This window comes from Oncorhynchus gorbuscha, linkage group LG04 (genome assembly GCF_021184085.1).
Source record: "Oncorhynchus gorbuscha isolate QuinsamMale2020 ecotype Even-year linkage group LG04, OgorEven_v1.0, whole genome shotgun sequence".
In the NCBI taxonomy this organism is placed as follows: Eukaryota; Metazoa; Chordata; class Actinopteri; order Salmoniformes; family Salmonidae; genus Oncorhynchus; species Oncorhynchus gorbuscha.
In genome coordinates, this window is record NC_060176.1 from 4,777,503 (window position 1) to 4,793,900 (window position 16,398).

The following is a 16,398-nucleotide window of genomic DNA, read 5'->3' on the forward strand; positions in this document are numbered from 1 at the left end:
AAAACATGTTTTCTTGTGGCCAGATAAATAGTTTCCATACTGTAGGTCATTGTCACTTCACACCTTCCGGAGACACCTGAAACCCCACCTCTTTAAGGAATACTTAGGATAGGATAAAGTAATCCTTCTCACCCCCCTCCCCCCTTAAAATATTTAGATGCACTATTGTAAAGTGGCTGTTCCACTGGATGTCATAAGGTGAATCTTTCAATTTGTAAGTCGCTCTGGAACTGCTAAATGACTTAAATGTAAATGTAAATGTAAATATCGATAGAACTGTACTTTAATTATCATTGAATTCATTATGGGACAAACACACAGGTATGAACAGTTTCTCCCTACCATTGAAGTGTGTCACACTACATTAACAGTGACAGCTATACATATTAATATCCTTATCACATTTATCCTTAAAAAAATATTCCTCGTGGCTTAAAAGAGAGAAAAAATAAATCAATCCATAAAACTTTTGTGAGACAGCAGAGTACAGACCTATTGTCCAGAGTGTGTGAATCCTATGATTTACTTGTAAAATACAATAACCAAACGACAGACTCCATTCTGTCATAGATAGAGTTCAGAAGCATCTTTATACATGCCCATGGAATGCAGTACAAAAATGTGTTGTCTTCATATATATCATATACATATAGTGATGGTACTTTTTACACAGCGACACATTCGTCTCTGCCCTCAATGCCATGGGTGCATCAGGCAGAAAGATGGGGACAGAGGTACAGTTTATAGGACAACGTAGTAGTACCTGTGAGGCCGTGTTTTTCATCTCTATGGGACCTAAAAGTATTGGTAATAGGCTATGACAGGAACAACTCAAGGCCCTACTCATTGATACCAACCACACTCCTTTATCCAGCTAGATAAGTTGTCACAAGCAGACCAGACGCTGTATGAGCTGGAGACTAAGGCACTAATGACATAATACTACAACGACCAGATGCGTGAACTCTGACAGAACTGTACCAGCGTTTGAACTGTAGAGCCTACTGTTACACATCAACACGGAGTAAAACATGTTTAACATGGGCCGTTTGCAGTTTGTTAGGGGTTATTGTCCATATGTGCAGTTCAGAATACCAATACCATTCAGTGCGTCGTGTAGATGTATTTTCTGTTTCGAAAATAATAGAACCCAGAAGCCATGCATATGACTGACAGAACATTACCCCACAATAATGATTTGTTTGCTAACCGACACTCACTGACTGTCCATAAAACTAGTAAAACCAAACGCTAGAACCAAACCTGGGTTGTGTTCATTAGGATTTCTTTGTTGTTCTATTGGACAATTCTAGGTAATCCCTCCTCCGATTTCCTCCTTTCGGTGCATAATGAACACAAGCCTGGCAAACAGAAGGTAAATATAGTGCAATAGTAGCACTTCCCAGTACAGTTACACAAAGCACCATTAGAGTAAGAGTGAGACGGATTCAACAGGTGAACAACAACAGGACGTGATCCACTGTAGTGGTCCAACAGGCCCCTATGGAGGGATGGGGGACTCTGCCCCGTGTAAGACAGCAGGGGTAACCATCAGAAGCACAGTACATTGTGTAAAGTCAACAAAGATTTACCACTTTACATTCATTCAAGAGGTCTGGGGTATTACAATATCAGAGCCGTCCATTTCACTTGCATTATGAGTTGTAGAGAAATCACTCTTTATCAATGAGAATATTTTCAGATTGCCTGGATGTATTAAAAAAACTCCTACTTAAATCACAATACATTTTCAAGACCAGCAGTTGTTTCCTACATTAGTGTTTTTTCTTACAGTATCTGAACGGTTTTCAGAGGTGCAGTGTTTGTAGTGTTTGAAAAGATCAAGCAAGAGGTTACTTCATTACATTGCATGTCAGGAGGCTGTGAGGACACCAACACTGCCCCCTACAGCGCCTTCATAGTATTGCTTCATGAACATCAGTTCCAACTGTATGGCTCAATATCAACTGTAAACTAATGAGAATAGTAGAAGGAAGCCAGTTAACTGACTGTCCACAGTCCAGGTTATGCAGGGCTAGGAGATCTGTAGTAGTGGAAGGGATGAGACAATTTAAGCTTATTGTAAATGTCAGAGTATCTTAACTTGCTAAAAATTTTATTCTGTAGTAACTTCGCCTCCAAATCACAGAAATAATAAAGTACTAGATTGTAATGCATCATAAGAGGTTGTTATAAAGAGGTCTCTAGCAATTAGATGCAAATTTAAGCGTTTATCAACACTAGGCACATTTCAATCTTCAGTGTCAAGAGCACATCTAAACAAGGATTATTTAAAGTGTCAACGCAAGCCGATCGGTCAATGCAACAAAAAATGGTTCCCTGAAATAAGATCCATAAGCTATTCTTCAATATGCTCCAAACACCTCAACTGTCTGAATTACTTGCTGTCTGACAAGGAGGAGACATATATATATTTATAGACCACAAGGTGACATAAGTGTCAAATCACCCAAGTGTGGAATTTCAAACACTAGTAATATCTAGGAAATGCTAGAACTTCTCACTTGTCTCATAAAACAGGAAATGAATAGTAATGTGTGTGTAAATGCCTAATGTACTGTATGCACCTAACATATCACACCCTTCTTCCTTTATGAAAGAAAGTCCGGCCAAAAGGTTAAGACCAGACTAACATCTAGAAATATCCCCTTAGTTTGGAGATTCAATGTCAACACTAGTATCTAATCACATCAAAAGTATAGCTCCATAGAGATAAACATTCAAACTGTTATGATGCACATTTTTCAGCTTGTTCACCTGTTACAAATCCATTGCTTCTAGAGAATACTTTTTCCCAGTGTAGGTTAACTGGCAGGTAATGCAGGGTAATAGACTGTCACAAGCCAAGTCATAGTGGTAGTAGACAACTCCTGGTAGTTAAAGACCCCTGCAGGTGTAGTAGACAGTGGCTATCCATGTCCCATTCTGGGCTTGACCCCACTGGTTGAGAGGGCACATTAAAAGGCCAACTTAACGTTGTTGCACACTGAGAAAGTCAATTTGGGCCACCGCTCGTGTGTTTGGTAACATAATACATATACACACACAGGTACAAATGCGCTCAATACACACACACACACACACACACACACACACACACACACACACACACACACACACACACACACACACACACACACACACACACACACACACACACACACACACACACACACACACACACACACACACACACACACACACACACACACACACACACACACACACACACGCAGCGGCAGCATGGCAATGCAGCAGGGTATAGCTCAGTTCTCGTCCTCCCGTAGTTCACTGGGTAAGAACTTGTACTGTTGCTGTCTGATCTGAGCCAGCTTCTTCCTGGCCTCCTCCAGCTCTCTCTCCTTCCTCAGCATCTCCTCCTGGGCTGCTATGATCTGGACGCAGGATACAACAGGCACCGGTTAGTACTCAACACCTAGCTACAGTGAGGGAAAAAAGTATTTGATCCCCTGCTGATTTTGTGCGTTTGCCCACTGACAAATAAATGATCAGTCTATCATTTTAATGGTGGTTTATTTGAACAGTGAGAGACAGAATAACAACAAAACAATCCAGAAAAATGCGTCAAAAATGTTATAAATTGATTTGCATTTTAATGAGGGAAATAAGTATTTGACCCCTCTGCAAAACATGACTTAGTACTTGGTGGCAAAACCCTTGTTGGCAATCACAGAGGTCAGACGTTTCTTGTAGTTGGCCACCAGGTTTGCACACATCTCAGGGGGATTTTGTCCCACTCCTCTTTGCAGATCTTCTCCAAGTCATTAAGGTTTCGAGGCTGACGTTTGGCAACTCGAACCTTCAGCTCCCTCCACAGATTTTCTATGGGATTAAGGTCTGGAGACTGGCTAGGCCACTCCAGGACCTTAATGTGCTTCTTCTTGAGCCACTCCTTTGTTGCCTTGGCCATGTGTTTTGGGTCATTGTCATGCTGGAATACCCATCCATGACCCATTTTCAATGCCCTGGCTGAAGTTGTCCTGTCCTCTTAGCAGAAAAACACCCCCGAAGCATAATGTTTCCACCTCCATGTTTGACGGTGAGGATGGTGTTCTTGGGGTCATAGACAGCATTCTTCCTCCTCCTCCAAACACGGCGTGTTGAGTTGATGCCAAAGAGCTCCATTTTGGGCTCGTCTGACCACAACACTTTCACCCAGTTGTCCTCTGACTCATTCAGATGTTCATTGGAAAACTTCAGACGGACATGTATATGTGCTTTCTTGAGCAGGGGGACCTTGCAGGCGCTGCAGGATTTCAGTCCTTCATGGCATGGTGTTACCAATTGTTTTCTTGGTGACTATGATCCCAGCTGAGATCATTGACAAGATCCTCCCGTGTAGTTCTGGGCTGAATCCTCACCGTTCTCATGATCATTGCAACTCCACGAGGTGAGATCTTGCATGGAGCCCCAGGCCGAGGGAGATTGACAGTTCTTTTGTGTTTCTTCCATTTGCAAATAATTGCACCAACTGTTGTCACCTTCTCACCAAGCTGCTTGGCGATGGTCTTGTAGCCCATTCCAGCCTTGTGTAGGTCTACAATCTGGTCCCTGACATCCTTGGAGAGCTCTTTGGTCTTGGCCTTGGTGGAGAGTTTGGAATCTGATTGATTGATTGCTTTAAGAGTGTGCTCCTAATATCAGCTCGTTACCTGTATAAAAGACACCTGGGAGACAGAAATCTTTCTGATTGAGGGGGGGTCAAATACTTATTTCCCTCATTAAAATGCAAATCAATGAATAAAATGTTTGACATATTTTTGTTGTTGTTATTCTGTCTCTCACTGTTCAAATAAACCTACCATTAAAATTATAGACTGGTCATTTCTTTGTCAGTGGGCAAACGTACAAAATCAGCAGGGGATCAAATACTTTTTTCCCTCACTGTAATTAACAATACGACAGAACAGGAACCAGTTACTACACAACACCTGATACAAACCAGCCTATACAACATACTGTACTGTGCTGTCAGCTCCTGATAAATGCTTGGAGTTGTTCTTAATGTGTCCACTTACAGAACTGAAAGGTTTGACAAGAGTACATCTGGTTTGAACAGTCTACATGTCACTGTGGAGTCTGCCAGAAAGAGCGTCTGCTAAATGACTTAAAAATGTAAATGTAAATGAAGTCTCACCTGAGCGATTCCTCCCACAAACTTGGTCTTGACCACCACGTTGTCATCGTCTGCCTTGTGGAACGCAGCTTTCTGGGCCGCTCGGACCAGGTTGTCCGACGCCCTCTTTACTGCGTTACCAGCAGCCTTTGGGAGGACAGTCCATCAATATCATACCACATAACATGTTACAACTATTACACAATGCTAATCACAAGATGTGTGTTTGTGGGGTTACACTGAGCCCCGTCTCCCCCGGCACCCCTCCAGATCTGAAACAATTAGATAGACGTGTAGGATCTACAGGAGTGCCTAGGAGGCAGGGGGCCATTTGTTATTCATTATCCTCATACCTGCAGTCTCCTCATGGCCTCAGAGTCCTGGTCAGCTTTAACCTTACAGGCCACTAGGAGCTGGGCTGTGGAGGCTGCCACCTGCTTGGCTGACGAGATCAGCTTCTCCTCGCTGGCTTGGCCCTGGACCGAGGCATTAGCTGCCTCACACAGGTTACTGGTGGCTGCTGCTACCATCCGGGCCTGTAGGAGAGAACACAGAGAGAACGGTTCATATATATTTCAAAGATAAAATCCCTTAGAATTAGTGATGTGTTCATTCCAGCTCTTCCAAAAAAAGGATTGATAAACGTTATTTGGAGGCTTTATTTAGATTGTGTGTGTAGGTGTGTGTACGTACCGCTGAGATGAGACCCTGGGACCACTGACCATCATCCACTGCATTAGCTGGAATGGAGCCCACCTTGCCCTGAGCCACCAGCTCTCTCTGGGCAGCTGAGGCAGACTTGACCAGGGCACTGGTGGCCGCAGCGATGGACTTAGCTGCTTCCAGGATCTGCTCCTCAAAGTCCAGCGTTTCATCTGCTTGCTGAAGGGGGGGAGACAGACAGTCACAACTCAGACGTCTCACAGGACGAGACGGTCACAACTCAGACGTCTCACAGGACGAGACAGTCACAACTCAGACGTCTCACAGGACGAGACGGTCACAACTCAGACGTCTCACAGGACGAGACGGTCACAACTCAGACGTCTCACAGGACGAGACGGTCACAACTCAGACGTCTCACAGGACGAGACGGTCACAACTCAGACGTCTCACAGGACGAGACGGTCACAACTCAGACGTCTCACAGGACGAGACAGTCACAACTCAGACGTCTCACAGGACGAGACAGTCACAACTCAGACGTCTCACAGGACGAGACAGTCACAACTCAGACGTCTCACAGGACGAGACAGTCACAACTCAGACGTCTCACAGGACGAGACAGTCACAACTCAGACGTCTCACAGGACGAGAGACAGTCACAACTCAACTCACGTCTCACAGGACGAGACAGTCACAACTCAGACGTCTCACAGGACGAGACAGTCACAACTCAGACGTCTCACAGGACGAGACAGTCACAACTCAGGCGTCTCACAGGACGAGACAGTCACAACTCAGACGTCTCACAGGACGAGACAGTCACAACTCAGGCGTCTCACAGGACGAGACAGTCACAACTCAGGCGTCTCACAGGACGAGACAGTCACAACTCAGGCGTCTCACAGGACGAGACAGTCACAACTCAGGCGTCTCACAGGACGAGACAGTCACAACTCAGGCGTCTCACAGGACGAGACAGTCACAACTCAGGCGTCTCACAGGACGAGACAGTCACAACTCAGGCGTCTCACAGGACGAGACAGTCACAACTCAGGCGTCTCACAGGACGAGACAGTCACAACTCAGGCGTCTCACAGGACGAGACAGTCACAACTCAGGCGTCTCACAGGACGAGACAGTCACAACTCAGGCGTCTCACAGGACGAGACAGTCACAACTCAGGCGTCTCACAGGACGAGACAGTCACAACTCAGGCGTCTCACAGGACGAGACAGTCACAACTCAGGCGTCTCACAGGACGAGACAGTCACAACTCAGGCGTCTCACAGGACGAGACAGTCACAACTCAGGCGTCTCACAGGACGAGACAGTCACAACTCAGGCGTCTCACAGGACGAGACAGTCACAACTCAGGCGTCTCACAGGACGAGACAGTCACAACTCAGGCGTCTCACAGGACGAGACAGTCACAACTCAGGCGTCTCACAGGACGAGACAGTCACAACTCAGGCGTCTCACAGGACGAGACAGTCACAACTCAGGCGTCTCACAGGACGAGACAGTCACAACTCAGGCGTCTCACAGGACGAGACAGTCACAACTCAGGCGTCTCACAGGACGAGACAGTCACAACTCAGGCGTCTCACAGGACGAGACAGTCACAACTCAGGCGTCTCACAGGACGAGACAGTCACAACTCAGGCGTCTCACAGGACGAGACAGTCACAACTCAGGCGTCTCACAGGACGAGACAGTCACAACTCAGGCGTCTCACAGGACGAGACAGTCACAACTCAGGCGTCTCACAGGACGAGACAGTCACAACTCAGGCGTCTCACAGGACGAGACAGTCACAACTCAGGCGTCTCACAGGACGAGACAGTCACAACTCAGGCGTCTCACAGGACGAGACAGTCACAACTCAGGCGTCTCACAGGACGAGACAGTCACAACTCAGGCGTCTCACAGGACGAGACAGTCACAACTCAGACGTCTCACAGGACGAGACAGTCACAACTCTGACGTCTCACAGGACGAGACAGTCACAACACAGACGTCTCACAGGACGAGACAGTCACAACTCAGACGTCTCACAGGACGAGACAGTCACAACTCAGACGTCTCACAGGACGAGACAGACAGGACAGTCACAACTCAGACGTCTCACAGGACGAGACAGTCAGAACTCAGACGTCTCACAGGACGAGACAGTCAGAACTCAGACGTCTCACAGGACGAGACAGACGGGACAGTCACAACTCAGACGTCTCACAGGACGAGACAGTCACAACTCAGACGTCTCACAGGACGAGACAGACGGGACAGTCACAACTCAGGCGTCTCACAGGGACAGTCAGAACTCAGTCACAACTCAGACGTCTCACAGGACGAGACAGACGGGACAGTCACAACTCAGACGTCTCACAGGACGAGACAGTCAACTCAGACGTCTCACAGGACGAGACAGACGGGACAGTCACAACTCAGACGTCTCACAGGACGAGACAGTCAACTCAGACGTCTCACAGGACGAGACAGTCACAACTCAGACATCTCACAGGACGAGACAGTCAACTCAGACGTCTCACAGGACGAGACAGTCACAACTCAGACATCTCACAGGACGGGACAGTCACAATTCAGACGTCTCACAGGACGAGACAGTCACAACTCAGACGTCTCACAAGACGAGACGGTCACAACTCAGACGTCTCACAAGACGAGACGGTCACAACTCAGACGTCTCACAGGACGGGACAGTCACAACTCAGACGTCTCACAGGACGAGACGGTCACAACTCAGACGTCTCACAGGACGAGACAGTCACAACTCAGACGTCTCACAGGACGGGACGGTCACAACTCAGACGTCTCACAGGACGAGACAGTCACAACTCAGACGTCTCACAGGACGAGACAGTCACAACTCAGACGTCTCACAGGACGAGACAGTCACAACTCAGACGTCTCACAGGACGAGACAGTCACAACTCAGACGTCTCACAGGACGAGACAGTCACAACTCAGACGTCTCACAGGACGAGACAGTCACAACTCAGACGTCTCACAGGACGAGACAGTCACAACTCAGACGTCTCACAGGACGAGACAGTCACAACTCAGATGTCTCACAGGACAACTCAGACAGTCACAACTCAGACGTCTCACAGGACGAGACAGTCACAACTCAGACGTCTCACAGGACGAGACAGTCACAACTCAGACATCTCACAGGACGAGACAGTCACAACTCAGACGTCTCACAGGGACGAGACAGTCACAACTCAGGCGTCTCACAGGACGAGACAGTCACAACTCAGACGTCTCACAGGACGAGACAGTCACAACTCAGACGTCTCACAGGACGAGACAGTCACAACTCAGACGTCTCACAGGACGAGACAGTCACAACTCAGACGTCTCACAGGACGAGACAGTCACAACTCAGATGTCTCACAGGAGGAGACAGTCACAACTCAGACGTCTCACAGAACGAGACAAAGATAGGCAGCAATCATATTACATGGCAAACGTAATGGTTTTGATGTTGGAGTTTTAGAGTCTTTCAATTTCAAAATAGTTCACTGACACAGATTTGTTTACAAATCCGTACTGTCTGCACTAAAGAAACTTCTCAGTAACATCTGTTATTTGGGGTAAACTAAACGAAATAAGAACACAAAACACTTACAACTATTCTATGCCAAGTCATTCCAAGATTAGACCAGTCCCTCACACACACAGTCTGTAGACAGGGCGGGACACTGTAGAAATATGTTTGATATATAGTTGGATTGAATAACAACCTAATATATCAAACATATCAGACAGAGGCCTGCAGAGAAGGCTTCGAGGGTTTATACTCTGATCAGAGTAGTACTTCTACAGTGTATAGGGACAGATGGGCTACAACTAGTACTACAGGACAGGAGGGGGAGAGAGAGAGGGAGAAAGAAAGGAGAGAAAGAGAGGGAGAGAGAAAGCGAGGGAGAGTGAGTGAGAAGGAAGGAACAGAAGGGTTAGAAACAGACAGCAGGAAGGGGGTGGAGAAAGGGATTGAAAGAGGAAAAGAGTGAAGGGGAGGGAGAGCGAGAGAGAGAGAGAGAGAGAGAGAGAGGGAGTGAGAGAGAAGGAAGGGAGGAACAGAAGGGTTAGGAACAGACAGCAGGAAGGGGAGGGAGAAAGGGATTGAAAGAGGAAAAGAGTGAAGGAGGGAGAGAGAGAGAGAGAGAGAGAGAGAGAGGGAGTGAGTGAGAAGGAAGGAACAGAAGGGTTAGAAACAGACAGCAGGAAGGGGAGGGAGAAAGGGATTGAAAGAGGAAAAGAGTGAAGGGGAGGGAGAGCGAGAGAGAGAGAGGGGGATTGAGAGAGGGAGTGAGTGAGAAGGAAGGGAGGAACAGAAGGGTTAGGAACAGACAGCAGGAAGGGGAGGGAGAAAGGGATTGAAGGAGGGAAAGAGTGAAGGGGAGGGAGAGCGAGAGAGAGAGAGAGAGAGGGAGTGAGTGAGTGAGTGAGTGAGTGAGTGAGTGAGTGAGTGAGTGAGTGAGTGAGTGAGTGAGTGAGTGAGAGAGAGAGAGAGAGAGAGAGAGAGAGAGAGAGGGAGAAGGAAGGGAGGAACAGAAGGGTTAGAAACAGACAGCAGGAAGGGGAGGGAGAAAGGGATTGAAAGAGGAAAAGAGTGAAGGGGAGGGAAAGCGAGAGAGAGAGAGAGAGAGAGAGAGGGAGTGAGTGAGAAGGAAGGGAGGAACAGAAGGGTTAGGAACAGACAGCAGGAAGGGGAGGGAGAAAGGGATTGAAAGAGGAAAAGAGTGAAGGAGGGAGAGAGGAGGGGGCGGTGAGCAGAAGGTCAGAATAGAGTAGGAGGTTCCTCCTGAACGATGTACATGATATCAGCTACAGACAGACTGATGGACTGGTAGACATACCAAAGTACATACAGACGGGTGTACATACAGGCGTACAAACATGAATAAATCCAGAGACAGACGTTGCCACTACTTTCACTGTATGTGAGGAGAGACAATACAAGGATTAGACATTCAAACAGTGAATAGAGCATCACCCTATGGATCTAACACTGACTCACGGCGACTGAACACCACAGAATCTGAGTGTCAAAACTGATGAGACACTGTCTCTAAACAGACAGCCAAACACATAACACCAACAACAAAGAGACAAGCACCAATACAAAATTACTGACAGGATTGTCATTCTTGCTCCAACCTATGCATCCCATTTATGTTATTAGTGTAGAAATTGGGGGTTACAAATACCCATGTGGCTTGTGAGGTGCGTTGTAGTCTCCTACCTTGGGCTTGGCTCTGGGTTTCAGCTGCTCCAGTTTCTTAGCTGCTGCTTCGATGGAAGCTGCCGCCCCCAACAGCTCAGTCTCTGCTATCACTGTGGGGTCCTCTGGGTCCACCCACTCTGTGCCTGAAACACACACACACAGTGAGTTACCACACACACAGCAGAGCATGCCTCACAATATGAAGACCACAGAGACAGAACAAATGCCACATGACACGGCATGCACAGCAAATTAAGTGTGTTTAAGATTGAATCGCAATTATCTTATCAGTGACATTAAATACGCAAATGAAGAGCATCCACACTGCAATGGACATGGTGATGAGCATTTCACAATGTCTTTATGGTGAGAAGGAAACTAAAATGAAGAGCATGATGAAATGAATGGGGATATTGTTAGACTAACGGGCCTGTAAAGAGGGACAATTCAACGGTCGGCCCTGAATCACAACTGGCTACATCTTAACTTACCTCCATCTGTGGCAAAGAAGGCAGGAACAGACTGTTAATAGAACACTCTGGATACATACAGTAGATCTGCTAAATGATCATTACTGTCCTATATCATGAACCAGGCGTACAGTAGTAGTTCAGTGAAGTGTCTCCTCTCACCTTTCATGGCCTCAGCAGTCTGGATGAGTTCGGTAACAGCCCCAGCAACACGTTTAGAGTAGAACACCAGCTGCTGCTTCTGTTCTGCTGTAGGCCCCTGGAGGACCTGGAGATACACACAGAGTAGAGGTGGTTCAGGAAAACATCCCCATCATCACTATTACTCTATTCTCAATCACAGACACACCCACCCAACCTACCAGCAGCACATGCTCCAGTAGGTCAATGTAACCTGTGGTGCACTCTGTCCCGTAGAGCAGTGCTCTGCTCCGTACATCCTTGTTCACCTCCTGGTGGTAAGCTGCTTGCTGAGGGACACAGACACACAGTGCTTGGAGTCAGATGTTCCACTTTCCAGGTGATCAGTATTGATGAGATGAGAAGTAATATCAATATATATTCTTCCTCTAACATCCACACGGTTTAGGGCCTAGGGATGATCACAACCTTGCATATGGTCAGCATGTTGAAAATGGCCGTGCTGGTCAGGGTTTAAGTATACAGGATAGGAGGGTAGGGGACAGAAGGTAGGGGGCATCTTCCCTAGTAAGGAGTATTGATCACAACCTTGCATGTGGTCAGCATGTTGAAAATGGCCGTGCTGGTCAGGGTTTAAGTATACAGGATAGGAGGGTAGGGGACAGAAGGTAGGGGGCATCTTCCCTAGTAAGGAGTATTGATCACAACCTTGCATATGGTCAGCATGTTGAAAATGGCCGTGCTGGTCAGGGTTTAAGTATACAGGATAGGAGGGTAGGGGACAGAAGATAGGGGGCATCTTCCCTAGTAAGGAGTATTGATCAGAACCTTGCATGTGGTCAGCATGTCGAAGATGGCCTTGCGACTCAGGTTAGCTGTGGAAATCACATCCTCCTGTCGTGCAGAGTTCCCAGCCGCCACTGCTTTGGCTGTTGCCGTGGTGATGCCCTTGGTCATGCGGATGAACTCTTCAGGCGTGGTCGACTTCTCCGGGACGTCTTTAGACTGGAACACCTGAAGAAATACAACACTCAATATGTTCTTAAAAACCTCACTGACTCAATATATCAAACAGCTCTCCATATAATGTTGAATTGTACAGCTGTGTGCAGTAGCACCTAACAGGGCTATGTCCTGTAATGACCAAACACACAACAGGCATACTAATGTGTCCCAATGTGGCAACACTGGTTGTTGAGTTTTAACTCTGGTTTATATCTTATTGATCCCATGGTAATAGCTGTGTTTGATCAAGGCTCTAGTTGTAGTAGCTGCACTAGGAGGTTGTCCTGGGGGGGTACTGATAAAGCTTAGAGCTGGAACCACAAACTAATGGAGATCTGTGGTCCTCTGTCAGTTACTAAAGATAAGGATAGCAGGGAAAACACAGGGCCTGGGCCGTTCTAGAGTTCAGAGCTCATCTAGTGACGAGTATATAAACCGTTATGGTTGATGATTCAATATGTCAATGCTTTTATAGTACGTAACTAATACAGCATTTACAGCTTAGCTTGAGGACACGTTTCGGCCACAAAGCGGAAGTGAGAGAGCATGTCCATTGTCATCTATCCTAATCAAGTCATTGATGAAATAAATCACTTTATAGATGACTGCTTACCGTGAGTTCCTGTTTAATACACTCAATGGTGGCCTCCAGGGCTCTGGTCCCCCGCGTGGCCTCGTCCTCCACAGCCTTCACCGTCTTCAACAGGGACGTCACGTTGGTCACCATCACCTGGTGGGTTACCAGAGGGGGGACAATGGGGGAGACAGGTCCATGGATGTCAGTGGGAGAGACAGCACTGGGGGCATCAGAGAGACATCTTGCCTTTGGTGGGCGGAGAGATGAACCTTTTTTTCTGTTGACAGTTTGCGTGTGCTGTTGGTATTATGTACATAAACACCATATGGAACTGAAAGACAGGCAGCACAACAGCCATCAACATGAACCACCCTGCAGCTTGAGCTGAAGTTAATATAAGCCCAACTTAACCTGTTATCTACCATCTGTCTGCCTCAGGGCTTGGAGAAGGTCCAAAAGCAGGTTAAACGGAGTGCCCTGGATTACTATGACTGTGTCCCAAATGGCATCCTTTATAACCAGGGGCCCAAGTAGAGCACTATATAGGGAAAGGAAATACCATTTGGGACACAGCCCATCAGTCTGTTAAACTACATTTCCACCGCAAGTGCTAGGTAGGTAGTGGCTAACAGTGATTTTAGCTGGATGAGATTCGTGCATGGCGTTAGCATATAAGAGGTCGATGGGATGTTGATTAATGGCTAGGCCTAAAGGAGGGGGAAGAAAGCTGCTGCTATGGCACACAACGACAGCATGCCTTCATCTGGTGTACTGGAAGCGCTCACCAGAACACCCTTTATGCACATATCAGACTGAGGAGGCATCCCGTTCACTTCTGCCATGTCTCTGGGGGACAACTGGGCGTAGATTACAAGATTTAATCTTACAATATTTGATTTCAGAGCACTAGACATAGTTCAAACAGAATTGGTCGGTTGCCCGGACACAGATTATGCCTAGTGCTGGACTAAAAAGCACTCTGCCAAGAAGATGTATAATAACTGTATAATAAGCTACAGCCAGGAGGGATGATGCAACAATGCCTGTTAGAGACAGTGGCCTTAGAGTCCAATATGGGTCTCACTGGGTCTCCTACCTTGGCAGCACTCTTCAGCTGGTACATGGAAGGGTCGTCTGCAGCCTTGCCCGCAGCACACTTAGTGGCTCCTATGAGCTCAGCCAGGGCCTTGGCCACGTCTTTCACTGCGTTGATCAGAACCACCTATACAGAACACACATATCATCAGCTTATTAAGGACACAGCCTGGGGTAGAGTCCATCCCAGGTTGGGTGCATCAATAGGTCCCCCTAACTAGCTACAGTACTTCCTACTTTTAATAGCAGTCTCTTTGAAAGGAAAGTTGCAGTAGGCCTATGTTATATTAATTAAAACAGTCTAAAATGGTACAGTAATTTTGTCCACTAAGGAATGTTTTGGGAACAGAAGATGTCATCTAAAATGAATATTAGGTCACCTGTGTCTCTGGGTCGTCAGAGCCGATGCTGGCGGCACCCAGTTTGACCACGTCAGTGAGCTGTGTGATGGTCTTAGCTGAGGACTGGGCAGCTTGGGCTAGTTTGTCCTGACCGGACGCTGCTCCAGACACCAACATCTTAGTGTCCTCCACCAAAGCCTTCGCTGTCTTCAATATGTTCTCCCTGGGAGGGGGTGCGGGGAGAGGGAGGAGAGAGAGACGGACAGACGAAGAGAGACCAAAGGAGGTGGTAAAATCTCTAAACTTCTACAGGTGTTACCATGGCTCATGGTTAAACATTACGTTGTTTTTTTTTTTATTCCAATGGTCTTATTCATAATATCCTGCTATGAGACGACCCTCCACCAACACAGAGATATGTCAACACTCTTTTAACCCATTCAAAATGATAGCTCTTAACACTAGAACCCTAAAGCAGTCATTTTGACAGCTTTTTGGTTTTTATTACTCTGCCATTAACTCTTGCCCACTCAGTCCTTGACTTTTCCTAAATAAGTTTTAAAACACACCGCCGTTGTTAGAATTTTAATATCACAAACAGAACTGGTATAATAAACAGTTATAGGAGGGCATGTCATTTAAAAAAAATGTTTTCCGCCCTTGCCCCTCCTCCCAACAGTAGGGCCTGCTCTGCTCCTCCTCCCAACAGTAGGGCCTGCTCTGCTCCTCCTCCCAACAGTAGGGCCTGCTCTGCTCCTCCTCCCAACAGTAGGGCCTGCTCTGCTCCTCCTCCCAACAGTAGGGCCTGCTCTGCTCCTCCTCCCAACAGTAGGACCTGCTCTGCTCCTTCTCCCAACAGTAGGGCCTGCTCTGCTCCTCCTCCCCAACAGTAGGGCCTGCTCTGCTCCTCCTCCCAACAGTAAATCAAATCAAATCAAATCAAATTTATTTATATAGCCCTTCGTACATCAGCTGATATCTCAAAGTGCTGTACAGAAACCCAGCCTAAAACCCCAAACAGCAAACAATGCAGGTGTAAAAGCACGGTGGCTAGGAAAAACTCCCTAGAAAGGCCAAAACCTAGGAAGAAACCTAGAGAGGAACCGGGCTATGTGGGGTGGCCAGTCCTCTTCTGGCTGTGCCGGGTAGAGATTATAACAGAAAATGACCAAGATGTTCAAATGTTCATAAATGACCAGCATGGTCAAATAATAATAAGGCAGAACAGTTGAAACTGGAGCAGCAGCACAGTCAGGTGGACTGGGGACAGCAAGGAGCCATCATGTCAGGTAGTCCTGGGGCACGGTCCTAGGGCTCAGGTCCTCCGAGAGAGAAAGAAAGAGAGAATTAGAGAGAGCATATGTGGGGTGGCCAGTCCTCTTCTGGCTGTGCCGGGTGGAGATTATAACAGAACGTGGCCAAGATGTTCAAATGTTCATAAATGACCAGCATGGTTGAATAATAGTAAGGCAGAACAGTTGAAACTGGAGCAGGAGCATGGCCAGGTGGACTGGGGACAGCAAGGAGTCCTCATGTCAGGTAGTCCTGGGACATGGTCCTAGGGCCCAGGCCAGTTGAAACTGGAGCAGCAGCATGGCCAGGTGGACTGGGGACAGCAAGGAGTCATCATGTCAGGTAGTCCTGGGGCATGGTTCTAGGGCTCAGGTCCTCCGAGAGAGAGAAAGAAGGAG

The 16,398-nt window shown here is 47.2% G+C and overlaps 1 protein-coding gene across 3 annotated transcripts in view; it reads right to left on the reverse strand.

The window, feature by feature from the left end:
- Positions 1–277: 277 nt before the first annotated feature.
- The window catches only part of LOC124033562 (talin-2), a 146,746-nt gene continuing 130,625 nt past the window's right edge, over positions 278–16,398 (reverse strand). For 2 of the 3 annotated variants that reach the window (XM_046345609.1, XM_046345607.1), the window contains exons 47-59: positions 14,747–14,930; positions 14,368–14,493; positions 14,057–14,128; positions 13,308–13,424; positions 12,518–12,703; positions 11,911–12,018; positions 11,711–11,816; positions 11,097–11,221; positions 5,852–6,040; positions 5,512–5,694; positions 5,180–5,305; positions 3,238–3,416; positions 278–3,085 (exon numbers count right to left, since the gene is read on the reverse strand). In XM_046345609.1, the coding sequence (XP_046201565.1) occupies positions 3,288–3,416; positions 5,180–5,305; positions 5,512–5,694; positions 5,852–6,040; positions 11,097–11,221; positions 11,711–11,816; positions 11,911–12,018; positions 12,518–12,703; positions 13,308–13,424; positions 14,057–14,128; positions 14,368–14,493; positions 14,747–14,930 (1,651 nt within the window). In that variant the 3' untranslated portion in view covers positions 278–3,085; positions 3,238–3,287. The remainder of the gene's footprint in view (positions 3,086–3,237; positions 3,417–5,179; positions 5,306–5,511; positions 5,695–5,851; positions 6,041–11,096; positions 11,222–11,710; positions 11,817–11,910; positions 12,019–12,517; positions 12,704–13,307; positions 13,425–14,056; positions 14,129–14,367; positions 14,494–14,746; positions 14,931–16,398) is intronic. The other variant, XM_046345608.1, reaches the window with a different exon arrangement.